The sequence below is a fragment of the Mastigoproctus giganteus genome, chromosome 10 (assembly GCF_048544385.1).
Source record: "Mastigoproctus giganteus isolate SK-2022 chromosome 10, ASM4854438v1, whole genome shotgun sequence".
Classification (NCBI taxonomy): Eukaryota; Metazoa; Arthropoda; class Arachnida; order Uropygi; family Thelyphonidae; genus Mastigoproctus; species Mastigoproctus giganteus.
This window is the reverse complement of record NC_143584.1, coordinates 9,568,549-9,593,100: the sequence shown is the minus strand read 5'-3', so window position 1 is coordinate 9,593,100 and position 24,552 is coordinate 9,568,549. Positions and strand designations below refer to the sequence as shown.

Sequence of the window (24,552 nt, the reverse complement as noted above, 5' to 3'; positions counted from 1 at the left end):
CAAAGGTGTACTAAACTCCGGCAGTAAGCTAGATAATCTTGTAATAACTGAAAGTAAAGTGGAGAAGAAATTGTTGAAGATAATCATAAGAAAGGCACCTAGGGTGGATGGCATCTATCCAGTTATATTAAAGGAGGCAGCAAAGTAAGCAAGCAAACCCTTAGCCAAAATTATGAGAGCTTCCTTGGAATCAGGGGAGGTACCCATGAACTAGAGATGCATAAATGTGACCCCAATCCACAAAGGAGAATCAAAGGGAGACACAGGTAATTACAGACCTGTTAGTTTAACTTCTGTTCAAAGGAAATTAATGGAGGCACTGATTAAAGAAGCATTGCAGGCTCATCTAGACAAGACTTAAGTTATAGCTCAGACACAGCATGGGTTTGTTAAGGGGAAGTCTTGTCTGACCAATTTGATTGGATACTATGATGTAGTCACAAAGGAACTGGATGCAAAGAATAATTTTGATATCATATATTTGGATCTTAGAAAGGCTTTTGATATTGCACATGGAAGACTGCTGAACAAATTGGAGCAGTGTGGCATTGGAGGCAAATTGCTGTTATGGACAAAGGGATGGTTGAGTAAGAGAAGACAGAAAGTGGTAATCAATGGACACTGCTCTTCGGGGACTAATGTTATTAGTGGAGTCCCCTAGGGTTCAGTGCTGGGTCCATTGTTGTTTTCTGCATTTATTAATGATACAGATGTTGGTATATCAGGCTTAATGTCCAAGTTTGCAGACAATACGAAGGTTGGCGGGGTTGCTAATGACACTAATGACAGTATGCTGCTGCAACAGAATCTAGAAAATTCGTGCAGATGGGCTGAGAGGTGGCAACTGAAGTTTAACATTGACAAAAGTAAAGTACTGCATATGAGAAGCAGTAACCCCAGAGTGACGTATCAACTGGGTGGTACTACAATGACAGTGGTAGAGAGTGAAAAGGACCTGGTGGTAATTGTGCAGGCAGATATGAAGTTTTCTGAGCAGTGCAGACGGCCTGCAAGAGTTGCTGATGGTGTCTTTTCAATGATATACAGGAATTTTTCTAGCAGGGATAAGAAGGTGATGGTCAGGTCACACCTTGAGTACTGTATACAGGTCTGGAGGCCTCAATTTAAGAAGGATGTAGAGCTGTTGGAAGAAGTAGAGAGAAGGGCAACAAGATTAGTGAATGGAACAAAGGGTTACTCTTAAAAAGAAAGGCTTAAGTTTTGCAAATTACAGTACAGATTGAAGGCAGAGCTAAACAAATATTTCGAGCGACTGGATGGGTGATATGAAAAGGGTGTGTGTGTGTTTTTTTTTTTTTCTGGCTGACTCTATATAAGCTTGCTTTCTTGCATCATGTGCCCTTGCTAATGCTAACATCAATACGTTGAAAAATTCTTCTAAACTGCATAATGTAGACTAATATGGAAAAAAAAAAAAAAACAGAAATGGTGTAAATATATAAACCAATACATGGTACAACTGGTACAAGAAAAATTAAAATCAAATAATTAAAAATTAAAGGGATCTGCCCTTAGCAGTTGCAAAATGATACGATGTTGGCAAGGATCCAGCTTATAGAGTTTGAGCAAGCAAGAAACAAATACACACACTTCATATGCCCATTCCTTCTAATAAACAGTCCAATTCTTTAAATTTATAACTTTGTCCATCTATCCTGTAATCATCATTTTCCAATTTAAATTTATTTCCCCTTGTGTGTCATCCAAGAAAAAGTAAGGATACCATCAGCATTTTGTTTACTCAACTCATTTAAAACCTTAAACACTCATAGATGCTAGTTTCCAGATGCTGCAATTTGCATAAGCGAAGTTTTATTGGTAATAGTACTCTTTTGTGACCCCTGAATAATTATCTTATTGTTCTCTGTTCTTCCAATAAATCTATACCCGTCCTAAACTGATGTTTCCAAATCTTTACGTAGTACTCAAAATGCTGCCTAACTACTGATTTATACAATGGTGCTTTTTAGCATTAGCATTAATAGTGGCATATGACACAAGAAAGCAAGCTTATACAGCATCAGCCAAAAAACAAAAAAAAAACCCTCTTCTCATTTCACCCACCAATTCACTCCAAAAGTCTGTCTAGTTCTGCCTTGAATTTATTTAAGCTTTCAACTTCCACAATGACAGATGGAAGTTTGTTCTAGCAATCAACCACCCAATAGTTAAAGGAAAATTTCCACACATCTATTCTACAACTGTCTTTCCTCAATTTGAATTTATGTCCCCTCAGGTGCATAATATGAGCAAGAGGAAGAATCCCATCAGTTCAGCTTGCTTAAACCATTCACGGCCTTTTACACCTCAATCAGATCACCTCGCAAGTGCCTAGTCTCCAGACACTGCAATTTGCAGAACTTAAGCCTTTCTTGGTAAGAGAAACCCTTTGTTCCACTCATCAATCTCGTTGCCCTCCTCTGTACTCATTCTAGCAGCTCCACATCCTTCCTAAAATAGGGCCACCAGACCTGTATGCAGTAATAAAGGTGTGGCCTGACCATTGCCTTATACAAGCATATAATCACCTCCTTATCCCTGCTAGCAAAATTCCTCTATATCATTGATAAGACCTCATAAATTACTCTTGCAGCCTGTCTACACTGCCCAGAAAACTTCATATCTGACTGCACAATTACCCCCAGATCTTTTTCATTCTCCGCTTCCCTGAGTGTAGTACTTCTACCTATATGCAGTACTTCGATCACCTCTTTGTAAGTTGGGAGCAAGTTGACTGTAGATATAAGGGGAGGATGCACTCCAAAAAATTCATAGCAATTAGGATAAACATAAGATTTGTGTTGGATGTATATCTAACAACAAAATTTGAAGCTTTTTAACAATAAGATTTTAAAATAATATAATATCTTTATTTCACAATACAGTTGAGATGGGTTGCATTTGAGGAGTGATACTTAAGAGTTAATGAAGTTCAAATACACATATAGTTATAGTTATTACCCAGTTTATTAACAAAACAAATTATAATAAAATATAATAAGATAAAACCAGTAACTTTCGGGACGCGTGTCCCTTTGTCAACTGACAAGTTAATACAAATTTTGAATACAATACAACGAGCAAAGTGGCACGTTAATCATGCGTCATTGTTGTTGCACGGACGTGTGCTGCTTCTACGCCACTGATCATCCAGCAATAAAACGGTAGTTTCCAGGATGGGATGTAGACGCATGCCTTTCTGGCGATTTAATGCCTTAGAATTGTTTATTATGTTGAGTGACTCTAGCCATAGGCGGTGGCGAAAGTGTCGTGAGTGGTCCACTATCTCAAAGTCGCGTTTGGGGTCAAGATCGTGGTTGGTGGCCCAAAAATGTTCTGCGACCGCGGACTGGTCAGTTTCGGCAAGCCGGATTGCTCTGTCGTGTTCTGACTGTAACAGTTGCTACATAGGGGAGACATCAAGATGTCTCCAAGATCACCTCACAGAACACGACAGAGCAATCCGGCTTGCCGAAACTGACCAGTCCGCGGTCGCAGAACATTTTTGGGCCACCAACCACGATCTTGACCCCAAACGCGACTTTGAGATAGTGGACCACTCACGAGACTTTCGCCACCGCCTATGGCTAGAGTCACTCAACATAATAAACAATTGTAAGGCATTAAATCGCCAGAAAGGCATGCGTCTACATCCCATCCTGGAAACTACCGTTTTATTGCTGGATGATCAGTGGCGTAGAAGCAGCACACGTCCGTTGCAACAACAATGATGCATGATTAACGTGCCACTTTGCTCGTTGTATTGTATTCAAAATTTGTATTAACTTGTCAGTTGACAAGGGGACACGCGTCCCGAAAGCTACTGGTTTTATCTTATTATATTTTATTATAATTTGTTTTGATAATAAACTGGGTAATAACTATAACTATATGTGTATTTGAACTATGTACCCCAGTACTCCAGGCCCATTCGTTACCAATTAATGAAGTATGTGAGTACACACAGGGGTAGTACCAAGTAGGGGCTATAGCCACCTTATGATCAAAATACCATGGATTTCTTTTTCCGGTATATGGTGATTAAAGTTTAATGATTCTCCAGAACCTTGTTCCCTTTTAAAAACATAATGTGGCATACATCTGCTAACAGAGACGACCTGCCAGCTGAGGAGAGCCAGTAAGCTTCAAAACAGCAATACTGGTGTTGCTGTTTTGAAGGATCATCTAGACAAGACTTCAGTTATAGCTCGGACACAGCTTGGTTTTGATAAGGGAAAGTCTTGCCTGACCAATTTGATTAGATACTATGATGCAGTCACAAAAGAACTGGATGCAGGGAATAACTTTGATATTATATATTTGGATCATAGAAAGGCTTTTGATACTGTTGCACATGGAAAACTGCTGCACAAATTGGAGCAGTGTGGAATTGGAGACAAATTGCTGCTATGGATAAAGGGATGGTTGAGGGGGAGAAGACAGTGGTAATCAGTGGGCACTGTTCATCGTGAACTAATGTTATTAGTGGAGTCCCTCAGGGTTCAGAGTGTTGGGTCCATTGTTGTTGTTGTCTATATTTATAAATGATATTGATGATGGTATATCAAGCTTAATGTGCAAGTTTGCAGACGATACAAAGTTTGGCAGGGTTGTTAAGGATACTACTGACGCTATGCTGTTGCAACAGGATCTGGAAAGGTTGAGCAAATGGGCTGAGAAGCGGCAAATGAAGTTTAACATTGACAAATGTAAAGTGCTACATATGGGAAACAGTAACCCCAGAGTAACGTTTCAACTCTTGAGTACTGTATACAGGTCTGGAGGAGTCATTTCAAGAAGGATGTAGAGCTGCTGGAACGAGCGTGCAGAGAAGAGCAACAAGATTAGTGAATGGAACCAAGGGTTGCTCTTACGAAGAAAGGCTTAAGTTTTGCAAATTACAGTGTCTGGAGACTAGGCACCAGCGAGGTGATCTGATAGAGGTGTATAAAACTTTGAATGGTTTGAGCATGCTCAATGCTGATGGGATTCTTCCTCTTGCTCAGAATAATCACCCGAGAGGGCATAAATTCAAACTGAGGAAAGACAGATGTGTGGAAATTTGCCTTTAGCCAGCGGGTAGTTGGTTGGTTGGTGGAAAAGACTTCCATCCCTTGTTGTGGAAGTTGATAGCCTAAATACATTTAAGGCTCAGCTGGACAGGTATTTCGAACGAACGGAGGGGTGAAATGGGAGTGGTTTTTTTTTGGCTGATGCTGCATAAACTTGCTTTCTTGCATCAATATGCCTCTACTAATGCCAATGCTAATATTACTGTAGTTTTTTGTTTTCCTATTGGGGACAAAATATATAAATTCTTTCCTTTTTCTAATCTTGAAGATGCAAAGTTCAAGTAATAGCTTTGCCCAGGATATCTTTGCACTACAGTCTCAGCTGTAGGGTAGATGTTAAATAGGTTTGTTCCATTAGTCCCGAATAAAAACATTTGGTAGCTCAAAGGCAGATGCTTATGAAAAACTTTATGAAATGAAACTCGCTTGTATGTAATGCCACTGAACACAAGAATGCAAATATTTGCATTTATACATTTGGTGGTCTAATAAGTCTATGAGATTATTCAAAGTAATTCCCAAAAATAAAAATGTAATGGGCTGAATAACATCACCTACTAATAAACTAATAATAAGTTATTGTCAAATAAAGTACCTCAGGAGTTAAACACTCCTGAAGTGGGATCAGTGATGCAGTACTTCTTTTGGGGGAAGGGGAGGAGATGGGTAGAATGGCATGAAATGAAATAAAACAATTTTAAAATGAATTGAAGTTGCAGTTCGAAATTTATAGCAATGTTTCTGTAGAGAAACTAAGAGGAAGGGAAAACTATTGTAATGGGCTGCAAATCCCTGCAATATGTAAAGTATATACAAAAATTTTGGTGAATATCTGACATTTCTTTCTCAAGTGATCCCAGAAGACCTGAAACATTTTTATTTACAATACTGTAATGAAACAGCATTTATCAAGATAAATCTGCAGGTGTTCAAGCCCATACAACTTGAACTAATTAACTTCATTCAGGAAGTGTTTACCTGTTCTTACCTCCCGTCCAAAAGAGGAGTGGGAGAGAACACGTTAAGTTATTAACATGATGGTACAAGTCTATAAGAATATTCAAAATCCCAAAATTATGAAATAGGTTGGAGTGGTCATGGAAATATTTCTGTGAGGATTGAGACCACAATGGAATTGCAGATTTTTCAAAAATTCTCGATTTCTGAAATATAATATTGTACAGAACTACCAATAGTAGAAAAAAAAAAAAAAAAATTATATTATTTTTTTTCATTACTGCAACTGTAGCGGCAAAGCAATGCAAGAAAGCAAGCTTATGCAGCATCAGAAAAAAAAAGAAAAACCACTCCCATTTCACCCCTCCGTTCATTCGAAATACCTGTCCAGCTGAGCCTTAAATTAATTTAGGCTATCAACTTCCACAACAAGGGATGGAAGTCTGTTCCACCAACCAACCATCCGCTGACTAAAGGCAAATTTCCACACATCTATGCTACATCTGTTTTTTCTCAATTTGAATTTATGCCCTTTCAGGTGATTATTCTGTGCAAAGGAAGAATCCCATCAGCATTGAGCATGCTCAAACCATTCAAGGCTTTATACACCTCTATCAGATCACCACGCCGGTGCCTAGTCTCCTAATTTGCAAAATTTAAGCCTTTCTTCATAAGAGAAGCCCTTTGTTCCATTCATTAATCTTGTTGCCCTTCTCTGTACTCGTTCTAGAAGCTCTACATCCTTCTTGAAATGAGGCCTCCAGACCTGTATACAGTACTCAAGGTGTGGCCTAACCATTGCCTTATACAAGAGAATAATGACCACCTTATCGCTGATAGAAAAATTCCTGTATATCATTGACAAGACACCATGAGCTACTCTTGCAGCCGGTCTGCACTGTTCAGAAAACTTCATATCTGCCTGCACAATTACCCCCCAGGTCCTTTTCGTTCTCTACCACTGTCAGTGTAGTACCACAGAGTTGATAAGTTACTCCGGGGTTCCTGTTTCCCATATTTGTACATTTTGTACAAATATGGGAAAAGTACTTTACATTTGTCAATGTTAAATTTCATTTACCACCTCTCAGCCCATCTACTCAACCGTTCCAAATCCTGTTGCAGCAGCATACTGTCAGTAGTGTCCTTAACCATGCTAACCTTTGTATCGTCTGCAAACTTGGCCATTAAGCTTAATATACCATCATCAATATCATTTATAAATACAGAAAACAACAATGGACCCAACATTGAACCCTGAGGGACTCCACTAATAACATTAGTCCACAATGAGCAGTGTCCATTGATTACCACTCTCTGTCTTCTCCCCCTCAATTTACCTCCAATGCCACCCTGCTCCAATTTGTGCAGCAGTCTTCCAGGGGCAACAGTATCAAAAACCTTTCTAAGATCCAAATATATAATATCAAAGTTATTCCCTATATCCAGTTCTTTTGTGACTGCATCATAGTATCCAATCAGATTGGTCAGGCAAGACTTTTCCTTAACAAAACCATGCTGTGGCCAAGCTATAACTGAAGTCTTGTCTAGATGATGCTGTAATGCTTCTTTAACCAGTGCCTCCATTAATTTTCCTGGAACAGAAGTTAAACTCACAGGTCTATAACTACTTGTGTCAGCCTTTGATCCTCCTTTGTGAATTGGGGTCACATTTGCACATCTCCAGTCTATGGGTACCTTCTCTGAGTCCAAAGAAGCTCTCATAATTATGGCTAAGGGTTTGCTGCCTCCTTTATATAACTGGATAGATCCTATACACCCTGGGTGCCTTTTTTATGTGGTAGTGGTAGTAGTGGCATGTGATGCAAGAAAGCGAGTGTATGAGCTTATGCAGCATCAGCCAAAAAAAAAAAAAATCACACCATTCCCTACAAATGCTTGTCCAGTTCCTCCTTAAATTTATCAACCTATCAACTACCACAACGACAGATGCAAGTTTGTTCCAGCAATTAACCACCCGCTGGCTAAAGGCAAATTTCCGCACATCTATTCTACATGTCTTTTCTTAATTTGAATTTATGCCCCCTTAGGTTCATAATCTGAACAAGTGGATGGATCCCATCAGAATTCAGCGTGCTCAACCCATTCAAGGCCTTATATACTTCAATCAGATCACCCCGCAGGTGCCTAGTCTCCAGCCACTGCAATTTGCAGAACTTCAGCCTCTCTTGGTAAGAGGATCCCTTCATTCCCCTCACCAATCTTGTTGCCCTTCTCTGTACACGCTCAAACAAATCTACATCCTTCCTAAAATGAGGCCCCGAGACCTATATGCAGTACCTGTATGACCATTGCCTTATACACAGAGACAATCACCTCCTTTTTCCTGCTAGCAAAATTCCTATATATCATTGACAAAACCCCATGACCTGCCCTGGCAGCCTGTCTGCATTGCTCAGAAAACTTCATATCTGACTGCACAATTACTCCCAGGTCTTTTTCATTTTCTACCACCGTAAGTGTAGTACCACACAGTTGGTACTTTTCTCTCGGGTTACTTCTACCCATATGCAGTACTTTGCATCAAGGTTAAACTTCAGTTGCCACTTCTTAGCCCATCTGCCCAAATTATCTAGATCCTGTTACAGTAGCACACTGCCATTACTGTCATTAACAACACTGCCAACCTTTGTATCATATGCAAACTTGGACACTAAGCCTGATATACCTTCATCAATATCATTGATAAATATACAAAACAACAGTGGACCTAACACAGGACCCTGTGGGACTCCACTAATAACATTAGTCCAAGAAGAGCAGCACCCATTGATTACCACCCTCTATCTACTCCCACTTAACCATCCTTTTATCCATTGTAGCAACTTATCCTTAATACCATTCTGCTCCAATTTGTACAATATGTCTTCCATGCACATCAGTGTGAAAAGCTTTCCTGAAATCCAAATATATGATATCAAAATTATTTTTTGCATCCAGTTCCTTTGTAACCACATCATAATAACAAATCAAATTTGTCAGACAAAGACTTTCCCTTAACAAACCCATGCTGTGTCTGAATTATTGCTGCAGTCTTGTCTAGATGATCCTGCAATGCATCTTTAACCAGTGACTCTGTTATTTTACCTGGAACAGAAGTTAAACTAACTGGTCTGTAATTACTCATGTCACCCTTCGATCCCCCCCCTTTGTGAATTGGGGATACATTTGCACATCTCCAGTCCGTGGGAACGTACCCTGAGTCCAAGGATGCTTTCATAATTTTGGCTAAGGGTTTGCTTAATTCCTTTGCCACCAACTTTTATATAACTGGATAGATCCCATCTACCCCAGGTGCTTTTCTTATGTTTAACTTCAACAATTTCTCCTCCACTTTGCTCTCAGTTATTACAAAATCATTAAGCACCCTGCTACAATTTGATAACCTTCTGCCATTTTCAAACCTTAATAATTCCTCACGTGTGAATGTAGATGCAAAATACTCATTCAGTTTGTTAGTCGAACCATTGATGTCAAGTGGTAGACCAATCAGATTCATCCCCTTCCTTTTAGAGTTTATATAAGTAAAGAAATCCTTGCTGTTTTTCTTAGCATCTTTTGCCAAAGATTTCTTGTAATCTGCCTTCGCCTGCGTAACCTCCTTTGTGACCTGATTACAGACTAGTTTATATCTGCCATAGGCTTCTGAGTCGCTTGATAATTTATATGCATCCCATGCATTTTTCTTCACTGTTACGAGTCTCATTAGTTCATTTGATAACCATTTAGGTTTAAACCTTGAACAATATTTCTTAATAGGTATGAAACTTTTAGTAGCATCCACGATTAATTCCTTGAATGCTTCCCACTTAGAATTTACTGTTGTAACATCGTCAGTTGATCCCACTGTACAGAATTTAAAAACTGTCTGAGACCACTGTACTCATCTTTAAAGAAGCAAAAACTCTTTCCTTTATCCCTGATGGTAATTAAATCTTTAAGTAAATCCCACATCACTACACTTTGATCACTGCCAACTAGTGGTTATCTTTATGTGCAAATTTCTAATACACGAATGATCATTGCTGATAACAGATCAAGAATATTACTCTCTCTGGTTGCCTCTCGAACATGCTGTTGCAGAAAACAATCATCCAATAAATCCACAAAAGTCTGATTAGTGTGTGAGTGACCAACCCACAAGTTCCAGTCAATATCTGGGAAGTTAAAATCCCCCATTATAAGACATTCTGATTTCCTAGCCCACTCTATTTCTCTGTACAATTGTTCATTGTACTCATTCGAGTCATTAGGCCTATAACACACTCCTACTCTTATTTTTGCTTTCACAGTGCTTATGTCACACCAAACTGACTCAACAGTTTGGTGTTTATCCTCAAAAATTTCTCCTCCACTTTCCTCTCAGTTATTACAAAATCATCTAGCTCACTGCCAGAGTTTATTTCACCTTTGGCATTCCCCTTCCTGAATAACTCCTCATGTGTGAATGTAGATGCAAAATACTCAGTTTTTTAGCCATCTGAGCAGGATCACCAACTGTTGAACCATTAATATCCAGTGGATCCATCTGATCCATCCCTTTCCTTCTAGAGTTTACATAGGTAAAGAACTCTGTTGTTTTTCTTTGCATCCTTTGCTAAAGATTTCTCATAATCTGCCTTTGATTGCCTAATCTACTTTGTGACTTGGTTACAGACCAGCTTATATCTATCATAGGCTTCCATGTCACCCATTAATTTTTATGTATCCCATGCATTTTTCTTCTCTGCCATATGTCTCATTAGTTCATCTGACATCCATTTAGGCCTAAACCTTGAACAATATTTCTTAGTATGTAAAGCCTAGTAGCTTCCAAGATAAATTCTTTGAATGCTTTCCATTTTGAATTTGCTGTTTCTAACATCATCAGTTGGTGCCACTGTATAGAATTTAAATACTGTCTCAGACCATCATAGTCTCCTTTACAAAAGCAAAAACCCTTCCTTTTACCCCTGATGGTAGTTACCTCTTTGAGTAAATCCCACTTCAGCACACTGTGATCACTGCCACCTAGTGGTTAATTTACCTGCAGATTCTTAATGCATGAAGAATCACTACTGATAATCAAATCAAGAGTATTACTCCCTCTAGTTGCCTCCCGAACATGCTGATGTAGAAAACAATCATCCAATAAATCCACAAAAGCCTTGCTAGTGTGTGAGTGACCAACCCACTAATTCCAGTCAATATCTGGGAAATTAAAATCCCCCATTATAAGACACTAATTTATTGGCTCGCTCTATTTCCCCGTACAGTTTCTTATTATACTCATCAGAGTCGTTAGGAATGACTCTGATGAGTATAATGGAATTAAACTGAATATAAAGGCAAATAGGTAGTCCTAACACACACATTTTTTGAGGCCCCTAAAAATAAATGGAGGCCTGGATATGACTGTATTCATCTGGGACCCCTGAAAAATTGGATCCCAGAGAAACTTTACCACTGCACCCAAATGAATTGGGTCATTGACCAAAGTATTGTGCAGTGGATAAAAGTTACTCGGAGAGTAGCTTTTAACTAGATGCACCACTTTTCATTTTTACCCTATTCAATGGAGATTTCTTGAATAGAGAAAATGAAGAAAAATCTTTTCTTGAAAGGTACTGTGTTAACACTGTGTGATTATGATTTTTAGCACAAAAGGAATAATAAAAAAAATAATAATGTAGTTGATTACATCTCACAGACCTGCTTATAGATGGTAAACGCATTTAGAACCAACACAACTGGGTGGTGAAGTGCACAAGGTTACCAGAAGCACAAGCATTTTGAGTGGACCATGGTTTAAGCCTGCATGACTGCTAAATACAGTTAATGATTATATTCATATATTGCATTCAAAATAATTGTCACTTCCTCAGACTAGTGGTCATGCCAGAGTATAAAAAAGAAATCTATCCTTGAAAAGGCCTCAGTTTTAGTTCCTTGTTCATTGATATAATTCAAACCCCTTTCAATAGGGTAACATAGCTAATATATTGCTATGAGATTTCAAAAAGGATTATGATTTAGTAGTAGAGGTATGCAATGCAAGAAAGCAAGCATATGAGCTTATGTAGCATCAGCCAAAAAAAAAAACCCAATTTTACACATCCATTCCCTGTAAAAGTTTGTCCAGTTCCTCCTTGAATTTATTTAAGCTATCAACTTCCACAACAACAGATGGAAGTTTGTCCCAGCAATCAACTACCCACTGGCTAAAGGCACATTTCTGCTCATCTATTCTACAAGTGTCTTTCCTTAATTTGAATTTATGCTCCCTCAGGTTTGTAATCTGAGCAAGTGGAAGAATATGCCATCAGAATTGAGTCTGCTCAATCCATTCAAGTTCTTGTACAACTCAATCAGATCACCGCGCAGGTGCTTAGTCTCCAGCCACTGCAATTTACAGAATCTAAGCCTTACTTGGTAAGAGGATCGCCTTCGTTCCCCTCACCAATCTTGTTGCTTTTCTCTGTACTCACTTAAGCAACTCTACATCCTTCCTAAAATGAGGCCTCCAGACCTGTACGCAGTACTGAAGGTGTGGCCTGACCACTGCCTTATACAAAGGGACAACCACCTCCTTTTCCCTGCTAGCAAGATTCCTGTATATCATTGACAATACCCCATGACTTGCTGTAGCAGCCTGTCTGCACTGCTCATAAAACTTCATATCTGACTGCACAATTACTCCCAGATCTTTTTCATTTTCTACCACCCTAAGTGTAGTACCACACAGTTGGTAAGTTACTCTGATATAACAGTTATATTACTAATATAATAATATTACTTATATAATATTCCTAGTTATATACTCTGATATAATTGTTATTTTAATTATATATAGTGTATCGGTCCACTAGACAACCAAAGAACAACAAAGTTTGACTGTTTATTACATATTTATTTTTTACACTCTAGTGTAGTTTATTGTCAATGGCAGAACTGGCATCAAATTTATTAGTGACAGGCAGGTTTTAGTGGCCCAGTTGTGAATTGTATTTAGGAGTATTACACACGTATGGTTATTTAACACATCACCAAATACTCATGTTACAATATAACCGACTTATGCTGGAAAGCAAATTAACCTAGCTCCTTGGACAATGTGCAGTTCAGCAGCACAACGTTAATTAATATCAGAGATAATGAAAGTCATATTTGTTCTGTTTAATGCCTTTGCAATCTAGTACTGTAGTTTGATTTCGTTAATTACGAAAATAACACATAAAAAGTTTACTATTGCAGCTATTTTCTTTACAACAGTTTTACAAAGCATAACCCCAATACCCAAATGTTTTAAAAACAAACATTAAAAAAAAAAAGCGACTTTGACATGACAAACGTATAGCAATTTACAGGATACGTAATTTATAATTTTGAACACTTTTTGTTTTTTTTTAAATCAATGATTACAGAACCACTTACGTGTTTGTTTCTCACGTAGTGTAATGCCCATTTTAAAATTTCTCAGATATATCAGTTTTATATTTACAGTATAATACTATTCCCACATAAAAACGTCCTCTTCCACGCTGGCACTATTTTACAGTATTAGGAATTTACCAATGTGGTTATAAGCCAATAAACTCCAATCACGTTATCCAGAATCACTGCACACCCTTGCGTCAATTTTGGGAAGCAGTATAGAAAATACCGAAATGACAACTAGAGTGAAATAAAATTAGCGAGTATGTTTGTGCTGAATGATATGTTGAATACACGAAGTTACATTTTAAGATTATTATTATTTTAATAACGACAAGTGAGACTCTCTGCTCCCTTTTGTTTCCCCCCCGCAGCAATCGATGTGATGCATTGAAGCGTGCGTGACGGCAGTAAACAATCCTGACAAGATGCCAATAAAAATTTAGAATATAAAAGTTTATGTTGTGTGAACACGCTGGATGTCATTTTATTGTGAACGTGAGAAATGTATTTTTTGCCCGCTATAAAAAGAGAAATATGGAAACACTCACTGGTGATAAAGAACTACTTTCATTTTGTGATACACTGTACATGCCATTAGGTTATCGATAAAAGTAGTGTTTTCATGTTAGTATTTCAGGTATACAAGAAAGATATGAATAACAAAACACAAAAATAGCATTGTAGCAGCAGCAAAAACGTTTGAAAATATTGTAATGTTTGCTGATTCGTCAAGTTTGTCAAGAGATTAAGCGTTCGGGAAGAATAAGTAAATAGAAAAATTAACGTGGGTTGGTATTCACATAGAATCCATGACAGTAATGATGTTACTCAATCTAAGTTAACCCAGGAGCACATGCTCTGAGGTAAAAATTAACCAGTGAATCTTATAAAACAGTACAACTTTGAAATTTGCAGACACAGCCTTAGCACTCAGTATATTTCATGAACGTTCCCGTATCTAATATATTGAGAGAGTTTACTAAACATTCTATACGTTAAATTTTGAATGTTCCCAATTATTATTATTATAATTAGCTATATGGTACAAGGAAGCCTGTGGCTTTTACTGTACCAGCCAAAAAAAAAATTCTGAGTTACCCTGAGAGAGAGAGAGATAGCACAAGAGTCAGAAATTACCCCAGGGGCTCACATCTGGTGAGTATGAGCTTGACACACCCAGGGTTCTGAGCTGGATATCATCATTTTTCTCTTGGTGATTCCCTTCTACTTTTGACTCTCTCCCTCTCAGGGTTAGGGAATTTTTTTTAGCTGGTTCAGCACAAGCCATAGGCTTCCTTACACCATATAGCTAATAATAATAATAAAGTAGAAGGGAATCACCAAGAAAGAGAAGTATAATGATATTGAGCTCAGGACCCTGGGTGTGCCAATTCCATACTCACCAGATGTGAGCCCCTGGGGCAACGTGTAACATATTGAGAGAGTTTATATGCAATAAACTCTCTCAATATGTTACGTATGTAAACAGACATATGGGCATATTTATGTTTACATATGTCCTGAGAACATATATACAGATTCACAGGACAGCTCAAGTAACTCCCCAGTTATGTTACAGATGGAATTTGTTTAGTGCCAGGTTAAAATTAACCCATGCATGTATTAAAATGTCCAATATTTTTCAGTTAAGTGAATTAGGGAAAATAGCTCGAAACGGAGTAGTGCTTCAAAATAATTTGCAATTTAACCCCAGGAGCCCACATCTGGTGAGTATGGGCTTGGCACACCCAGGGTCCTGAGCTGGATATTATCATTCTTCTCTTTCTTGGTGATTCCCTTCTACTTTTGCCTCTCTCTCTCTCTCTCTCTGGGTAACTTGGGAATTTTTTTTTCCTGGTGCAGCATAAGCCTCAGGCTTCCTTGCAACATATGGCTATTAATAATAATAAAAAATGTTTTTTTTGCAAAGATTTGCAAAAAAATTTTGTGGAGAGTGTACAGCTGAGTTTGATTATTGTAATTATTTAATTTTTTTTTCGATATTTTATAATACAGTGCCTATTGCATGCACCTAAGTTTAATACTTTTTCTGTAGTTTTAAAAAAATGCCTCCCAAAATGCATTATTTATTATTGCTTATTTCTGTGTTAATGTCTACTCTATATGTAATATTTTGTGATTTTTGGCTAACAAGCTTTTATGGTAAATATATTTATGTGTGGGGTAAGGTAAATTTTACCTTACTCATGTGCCAAATTCTTAAGTTTTCATGTGTGTGTGCTAATGGGGTTAAATAGACAGTGCTAGAGAAATTAAGGTACTGTGAATATAATGATTTTTATGGATATCAGTGAGATTATTAAAATCATAGTAATTTCCATTTTTGTTATTTGAATAACCAGGTGAATTCACCCACTTTTATATATCCATAGTTGTTATTCTATTTATTTTTTTTTAAGATTTGTAAGTTTTGGTTAGCTTCTTTGAGGCAGATAACACTTTAAACTACTCTGCTCTGGTGAAATTCAAATTTCACCTCTTCATTTACATGCAGTGTTTGAACTTAATAACACAGTTTGGTGCATTTAAGAATTGTTAATCAGTTTTTGGTTGCTTTTCCTTTATAATGTATAAGAAGTGTTATCTTTCAAAACCTAATTATGAGGCACATCACGGCCTTAGTTGACCTTGTGCCATAAAAACCAAAATAAAATCAAGCCTAATTATGAATTAAATAAATATTCGGAAAGATCTGCAGATTTACTCAACAAGTACAGATCAATGTTCAAAAAAAGTTGCGAGTTAGTAACGGTTGAATGTGAAAATGTCTGCAATTCTACCCAGGCATTATAGGAGGAAGTATATGATGAGAGCCTTGTCGATAAATTCGGCCCTGGAGAAATTGTGCAAGGCTCAAGGGGTAGAATTTTTTCAGCCTTGTCTGTGCTTGTTGACAGGAGAGACTGCTTCTACATGGATGGGATACACTTAAATAGAAAGGATGCAAGAATATTTGCTGATGCTATCAAGGCAGTATTAGGTGGGTCGGAAAACTTCTAGCTTGGGGGGGGGGATACACAGACTAAAAGGTTAACAATGGCCACAGGCAGAAGAAAAAGTGATTCTTGCACTGCTTTTATAAGAATGAGTAACAGCATTGAAAGCATGGCAATGGAGATTTCCAAGACTGTTGGTAGTCAAAGTGAAACAAATAAATACGTGGGCTGTGTTAGCGTAACTAAGAGTAGGAACAGGTGCATGTATACTTGCATGTACACCAATGCTAGGAGTATAGTTCAAAAATTTGATGAGCTTGAAGTGCTAATCAAGACATCAAAGACAGATATTGTTGGGATATCAGAGATGTGGTGTCACACAGATATAAGCAGTGCAGAATTGGAATTTGAGGAGTACAATGTGTACAGTAAGGATAGACAGGACAAAAAGGGAGGAGGGTTATTCTGTTAGTTAAGAAACATAAAATCTAAGGAAGTGTATCCAATTGATGTTGGTGGACAATGCAATGTTGAGTCTGTTTGGTGTGACATAAGCACTGGGAAAGGCAAAATGAGAGTAGGTGTGTGTTATAGGCCTAATGAATCTGATGAGTATAATGAGCAATTGTGCAGAGAAATAGAGTGGCCAGTAAATCAGAATGTCTTATAATGGGGAATTTTAACTTTCCAGATATTGACTGGCACTTGTGTTTGGTCTCTCGCACACTAGCGAGACTTTTCTGGATTTATTGGATGACTGTTTTCTACAGCAGCATGTTCGAGAGGCAACCAGAGGGAGTTATACTCTTGATCTGATTATCAGCAGTGATTATTCATGCATTAAGAATTTGCAGATAAAGTAATCACTGGGTGATAGTGATCACAATGTACTGATATGGGAATTACTTAAAGATGTAATTACCATCAAGGCTAAAGGGAAGGGTTTTGCTTTCGTAAAGGTGACTGGGTCTCAGACAGTTTTTAAATTCTGTACAGTGGGATCAAATGACGATGTTACCAATGTTGAATTCTAAATGGGAAGCTTTCAGGGACTTAATCTTGAAGGCGACTAGGCTTTTCATTCCAACTAAAAAATACTGTTCAAAGTTCAGGCCTAAATGGATGTCAGATGAATTAATGAGGCTCGTGACAGAGAAGAAAAATGTATGCAATGCATATAAAGTATCAGGTGACACAGGCGCCTATGGCAGATAGAAGCTTGTCTGTAATCAAGTCACAAAGGAGGTTAGGCAGATTACAAGAAATCTTTGGCAAAGGATGCAAAGAAAAACAGCAAAGAGTTCTTTACTTATGTAAACTAAAAGGAAAGGGATGAATCAGATTGGACCACACAATGTAGGTGGGTTGACTATTGATGATCATGCTCAGGTAACTGATGAACTGAATGAGTATTTTGTATCTACATTCACACATGAGGAGTTATTCTATGAGGGGTATGCTAGAAGTTTATCAAACTCTAACAGAGAGCCAAGTTAAACATAAGGAAGGCATCTGGGGTGAACGGGATCTATCCAGTTATATTAAACGAGGCAGCAAACCCTTAGCCATAATTATGAGAGCTTCCTTGGACTCAGGGGAGGTCACCATGGACTGGAGGTGTGCGAATGTATCACCAATTCACAAAGGGAGTTCAAAAGGTAACAGAAGTAACTGTTAGTTTAACTTGTGTTCTGGGAAAATAATGGAGTCACTGGTTAAAGAAGCATTGCAGGATCATTTAGAGAAGACTGAAGTAATAGTGAAGACACAGCATGGGTTTGTTAAAGGGATATCTTGTCTGACCAATTTAATTGAATACTATGATGTGGTCACAAAGGAACTGAATGTCAAAAATAATTTTGTTATCATATACTTGGATTTCTGGAAAACTTTTGATACTGTTGCACATGAAAGGCTACTGAACAAATTGGAGCAGTATGGTATTAAGGGCAAGTTGCTACAATTGATAAAAGGATGGTTTCAGTGGGAGAAGACAGAGATTGGTTATTAATAGACACTGCTCTTCGTGGACTAATGTTATTAGTAGAGTTCCCCAGGGTTCGGTGTTTGACCCATTGTTGTTTTGTATATTTATCAATGATATTGATGAAGGTATATCAGGATTAATGTCCAAGTTTACAGAAGATGATACAAAGGTTGGCAGGGTTGTTAACGACATTAAAGATAGTAACCCATCTTATCTAGATCTAGTTCCACCAACTAGATCTAGATAAGTTGGGCAAATGGGCTGAGAATTGACAACTGAAGTTTAACATTGACAAATGCAAAGTATTGCATATGGGTAGCAATAACCCAAGGGAAACGTACCAACTGTGTGATACTACACCCAGGGAAGTAGAAAGTGAAAAAGACCTAGGGGTAATTGTGCAGTCATATATGAAGTTCGCTGAGAAATGCAGACGAGCTGCCAGGGCAGGTGATGAAGTCTTGTCAATGATATTTAGGAATTTTGCTAGCAGGGACAGGGATGTGATTATTAGCATTAGCATTAATAGAGGCATACAATGCAAGAAACAAGCTTATGCAATGACAGCCAAAAAAAAAAAACTGCTCCGATTTGACCCCTCCTTTCATTCCCAATACCTGTCCAGCTCAGCCTTAAATTAATTTAGGCTATCAACTTCCACCAACTGTCTTTCCTCAATTTAAATTTATGCCCTCTCAGGTGATTATTCTGAGGAAGAATTCCATCAGCATTGAGCATGCTCATACAGTTCAAGACTTTATACACCTCAATCAGATCATCTCGCAGGTGCCTAGTCCCCAAACACTGTAATCTGCAAAACTTAAGCCTTTCTTCATAAGAGCAACCTTTTGTTCCATTCACTAATCTTGTTGCCCTTCTTTGTACTTGTTTGAACAGCTCTACATCCTTCTTAAAATGAGGCCTCCAGACCTGCATATAGTACTCAAGGTGTGGCCTGATGATAACCTTATACAAGGGGATAATCACCCCCTTATCTCTGCTAGAAAAATTCCTGTATATCATTGACAAGACACCATGAGCTACTCTTGCAGACCGTCTGCATTGCTCAGAAAACTTCATATCTTGCCTGCACAGTTATCCCCTGATCTGGCGCCTCCGTAGCCAGGTGAGAAGGAGCAGCAGTGCGTAGCACACGCGTCTTGATTAGACCGGGGTTCGAGCTCGTCATCACCAAATACTGAGGATGCGGAAAGGTCAGGGACCACCGCATATCCCGGAGCAATATGGCCTTAGTTGCTAATGCTCCTAAAAACCAAATAACAAACAAACAACCCACTGATCCTTTTCATTCGCTACCACTGTCAGTGTAGTACAGCAGAGTTGATATGTTACTCTACGGTTACTGCTTCCCATATGAAGTACTGTACATTTGTCAATGTTAAACTTCATCTTTTACCCCTCAGCCCATCTGTTAAACTTTTCTAGATCCTGTTGCAGCAGCATACTGTCATTAGTGTCATTAACAACCTTCGTATTGTCTGGAAACTTGGACATTAAGCCTAATATACTATCATCAATATCATTCATAAATACAGAAAACAATGGACCCACTGAACCCTGTGGGACTCCACTAATAACATTAGTCCACGAAGATTAGTGTCCATTTTTAACACTCTCTATCATCTCCCACTCAACCATCCCTTTATCCATAGCAGCAATTTGCCTCCAATGCTGCACTGCTCCAATTTGTGCAACAGTCTTCCATGTGCAACAGTATCAAAAGCCTTTCTAAGATCCAAATATATAATATCCAAGTTATTCCCTGCATCCAGTTGTTTTGTGAACACATCATAGTATCCAATCAAATTGGATACTATGATGTGTTACTGTCCAACTTCAAACTCACAGAACCAACTTTTCATCTTCCTCATTTATTCATTCAACTGCCATTTTCTGGAACAACCTTCCTTCGTACGTATTTAGTGAAAATTACAGTCTGCAGAAGTTCAAGTCCAATATCAACAAATATCTTCTTTCATCTTCTCAACCTCCAACCCAAGCACAGTACTAAGTATTATAGATTCTAATGCCTCTCGTGTTTAGGGTCTACATAAAAAAAAAAAAAAAAAGGAAAGAGTAAAGTGTCTACTTAAGTTACTGCAAAGCATTAAGTTTATGGTTTTGAGGTTCATTTGCCATTTTCACAACAACATTATACTCTTGTCTATTGCTTTGTTTCTATACAGCCAACAGGCCCCCATGGCCTTTCCAAATACTAGTTTATCCCCACCTTTTTTATATTTATAGGTTTGGCCACTGAAATCCTTGGAAAATAGGTGGTGGGGCCTGCCAGAGTACTTAAATAATCCTGGGTGCCTGACCTGCATCGTCATGGCAAAGTATCGGCAATGGTGGGCCCCAATAGGGCTCTATGGCTAAATGGTCAGAGAAATAACAGAACATAACACTACACAACAAACCATTCCCCACACGCTTTTTAAATCTCTGGCCTCCACAGAATTCTGTGTCATACAAACAGAGTACACAATGTGGAGATGGGGGGGACCCCTGGTGCCCTCAGACAACTAACACTTTACACTTTACTTCCACTTTCCTCTCATTTATCACAAAATCATTTAACTCACAGTTAAATTTTGATATAACTGTGTGCTCTGGCATTCCCCTCTCTAAAGAACTCCTCATGCGTGAATGTAGATGCAAAATATCTATTCAGTTTGTCAGCAATCTGAGCAGGATCATCAACATTAAGCTGTCAACATCAAGTTGACCAATGCGATTAAACCCCTTATCTTTACTGTTAATATGAGTAATGAAAGTCTGCTGCTTTTCTTTGCCAGAGAATTTTTATAATCTGTTTTAGCTTGCCCAACTTGATTGCAGACCAGTTTATATCTACCATACATTTTTCTTTTCTGCCACAGGTCTCATCGGTTCATCTGACAGGTCTAAGCCTAGTAGGTTCGAAGTTTACTTTCCTAAATGCTTCCCATTTAGAATCTGTTGAAAATCACATCTTTTGAAATCACTGTAATCACTCTTATGGGAACAAAAGGCTTTACTTTTAACAGTAGTTATGTCTTTAAGTAAATCCCATATTAGTACACTGCCCCCAGTAGGTTATGTATTAAGAATTTTTAAATAAAAGAACCATTAGTGGCAAGTGGCAATGATCACATTGTGCTGATGTGGAATTTACATAAAAATGTAACTACCATCTAGGTGACTAGTGTTAGTATTAGCCATTCAAGGAAGCCACAGGCTTTTTCAGCACTGACTGAAAAAAAAACCCCAAAAAAAATAGTAGACACATTGTACTCCTAATGTTCAAATTCTGCACCCCTTATGTCTGAGTGATACCATGTCTCAGATATCCCTACAATGTTCACAGGGACTCTGTTAATAACCTTGGTCCAAGAATAACAGTGCCTGTTTATAACTAGCCCCGGTCTTTAGCATTAGCATTAGTAGAGGCATTTGATGCAAGAAAGCAAGCTTATGCAGCCTAAACCAAAAAAACAAAAAAAAAACCACTTCCACTTCACCCCTCTGTTCGTTTGAAATCCCTGTCCAGCTGGGCCTTAAACTTATTTAGGCTATCAACTTCCATGACAAGGGATGGAAGTCTGTTCCACCAACCAACCACCCACTGGCTAAAGGCAAATTTCCGCACGTCTATCCTACATCTGTCTTTCCTCAATTTGAATTTATGCCCTCTCAGGTGATTATTCTGAGCAAGAGGAAGAATCCCGTCAGCATTGAGCATGCTCAAACCATTCAAGGCTTTATACACCTCTAGCAGATCACCTCGCTGGTGCCTAGTCTCCAGACACTGTAATTTGCAAAACTTAAGAACACCCCTTTGTTCCATTCACTAAACTTGTTGCCCTTCTCTGTACTAGTTCCAGCAGCTCTACATCTTTCTTGAAATGAGGCCTCCAGACCTGTATATAGTACTCTAGGTGTGGCCTGACCATTGCCTTATACAAGGGAATAATCACCTCCTTAATCCCTGCTAGAAAAATTCCTATATATCATTGACAATACACCATGAGCTACTCTTGCAGCCCGTCTGCACTGCTCAGAGAACTTCATATCTGCCTGCACAACCACCCCCAGGTGCCTTTCATTCTCTACCACTGTCAGTGTAGTACCACAAAGTTGATGTCTGGGTTTGCTGTTTCCCATATGTAGTACTTTACATATGTCAATGTTAAACTTCATTTGCCACCTCTCAGCCCATCTGCTCAACCTTTTCAGATCCTGTTGCAGCAGCATAGTGTCAGTAGTGTCCTTGACAACCCTGTGAACCTTCATATCATCTGCGAACTTGGACATTAAGCTTGATATACCATCATCAATATCATTTATAAATACAAAAAACAATAATGGACCCAACACTGAACCCTGAGGGACTCCACTAATAACAGTAATCCACGATTTTAGTCTTCTATCAGTGTATGCTCCCTTCATCCATAATACTAGCTTACCCCTAATCCCACACTGCTCAGATTCATACAGCAGTTTCTTGTGGAGAATGGTATCAAAAGCTTTTCTGAAATTTATGTATATGATGTCAAAATTACTTTTTCCATCCAGGTCCTTTGTTACTTCATCATCTCTTAACAAATCTATGCAGTGATTTTCATATAGTTTCATTCCTGTCAAGATGGTCATGCATTAGTTTTTTAACCACTAATTGTATTATTTTCTCTGGAACAGAAATCAAGCTTATGTTAGGTTAATACATGCCAGGTTTCAATCTTGAACCAACCAGGAATTACAAGACCTGCAGCAGGCTTTGTAATTCCTGATACCTTGTTTTCCAGCCTGCTGCATGTACCAGTAAAAGAAGTTCAAGATTCACTTTCACCTATGCTTGCAGCTCCTGTTAATTCCTTAGTCTGTGCATCCACTAAGCTATCAGTTTTCTGATCCACCTAATATTGCATTAATAGTATCAGCAAATACACTTGCACCCCCCCCCCCCATTGTTCAGGCCTATCCTATCCCTATAAAAACAATCTCTCCTGTTAACAAGCACAGACATGTTGAGAGAAATCCTATCCCTTGAGTCTCGCATTGTCTGTGCAGGACCGACTTGATTTTCTCATTACATGATGGAATTAGTTTGTTCCTGGATTGAAGGTGCAAAACTCATCATATAATTCTGCCTGTAATCCCCTAAACCACATTAACGTGACACAGCATGAAGATCTCAGTTCAGAAAATGCCAAACACATTTCCCAGAAAGGGTACCACATAAACCCCTACTCAGCAGTTATTGTTGAATACAGAAATGACCAACAGTGCTGGGGCTGGCTGAGGCTAAGCATATACAATGAGAAAAAATAGTTGATAAGAAGAGACAGGGATACTTGTATTTATACACCTTGGTTTTGAATCTTAACTATTGATAGTATCTGAACACAAAGGGGGGGTGGGTGGAGTAGATCAGTTTTTATGGTTATGTCACTAGAGTATGATAATGAAGATGACTTTATGTCCACATGGCAATGTAGGGCATATGGCTAATCATGCACATTGCTTAGATTACTCAAATAGATTTCCAGACATGTTAACCTGACTAAAGAAAACTGTATTCATTTGCTGAAAACTACCATATTTTATTGCAGTTTCCTTTTAGCATGTTAACTGTGTGGTATTTTTATCTTTATTTATGCAGTTTATTTCATTTTAAAGGTGTACAGTTTTTATGTTTTTTACCATTGTATACGATTGTGTTTGAACAGTAGTCTACTGATATTAAAGCAGTTTTGAATACAGTGTGTCTGTTGTCTAGAAGAACTAATATGTATCATGTTCCTGAACCTTAAAGCCATTTGAGTAACAAAAAGAAACTGAAGTGTTTGTGTTTAGCTAACACGAGGAATATGTACTGCAATGGCTGCCGTAGCCGAGTGGTCAGGCATGAGTGTGCATAAGTACGTGTGCCGTGAATGACTGGGATTCAAGCCCATGACTACTAAATACAGTGCTGTTTCTTGTATTCTCTCTATCTTATGAACTCCTCTAACCATGTGGTTATCCCAGAGTATAAACAGAAAAAATATTTAAAAAAATGTTATATTTCTTATAGTTTCACCACTTAGAAAAGAACTAGTGCAATATCAGCCATATA

General features: G+C 38.3%; 2 protein-coding genes across 2 annotated transcripts in view; one reads left to right on the top strand and one right to left on the bottom strand.

Moving 5' to 3' along the window:
- The window catches only part of Slh (sec1 family domain containing Slh), a 294,184-nt gene extending 280,519 nt beyond the window's left edge, over window positions 1-13,665 (bottom strand). The window contains exon 1 of the mRNA XM_090383401.1: window positions 13,485-13,665. Coding sequence (XP_090239527.1) covers window positions 13,485-13,515 — 31 coding nt within the window. The 5' untranslated portion in view covers window positions 13,516-13,665. The remainder of the gene's footprint in view (window positions 1-13,484) is intronic.
- Window positions 13,666-14,226: 561 nt separating this feature from the next.
- The window catches only part of LOC150078675 (centrosomal protein of 76 kDa-like), a 141,273-nt gene continuing 130,947 nt past the window's right edge, over window positions 14,227-24,552 (top strand). The window contains exon 1 of the mRNA XM_090382236.1: window positions 14,227-14,350. The gene's annotated coding sequence lies outside the window, so the exon portion shown is untranslated. The remainder of the gene's footprint in view (window positions 14,351-24,552) is intronic.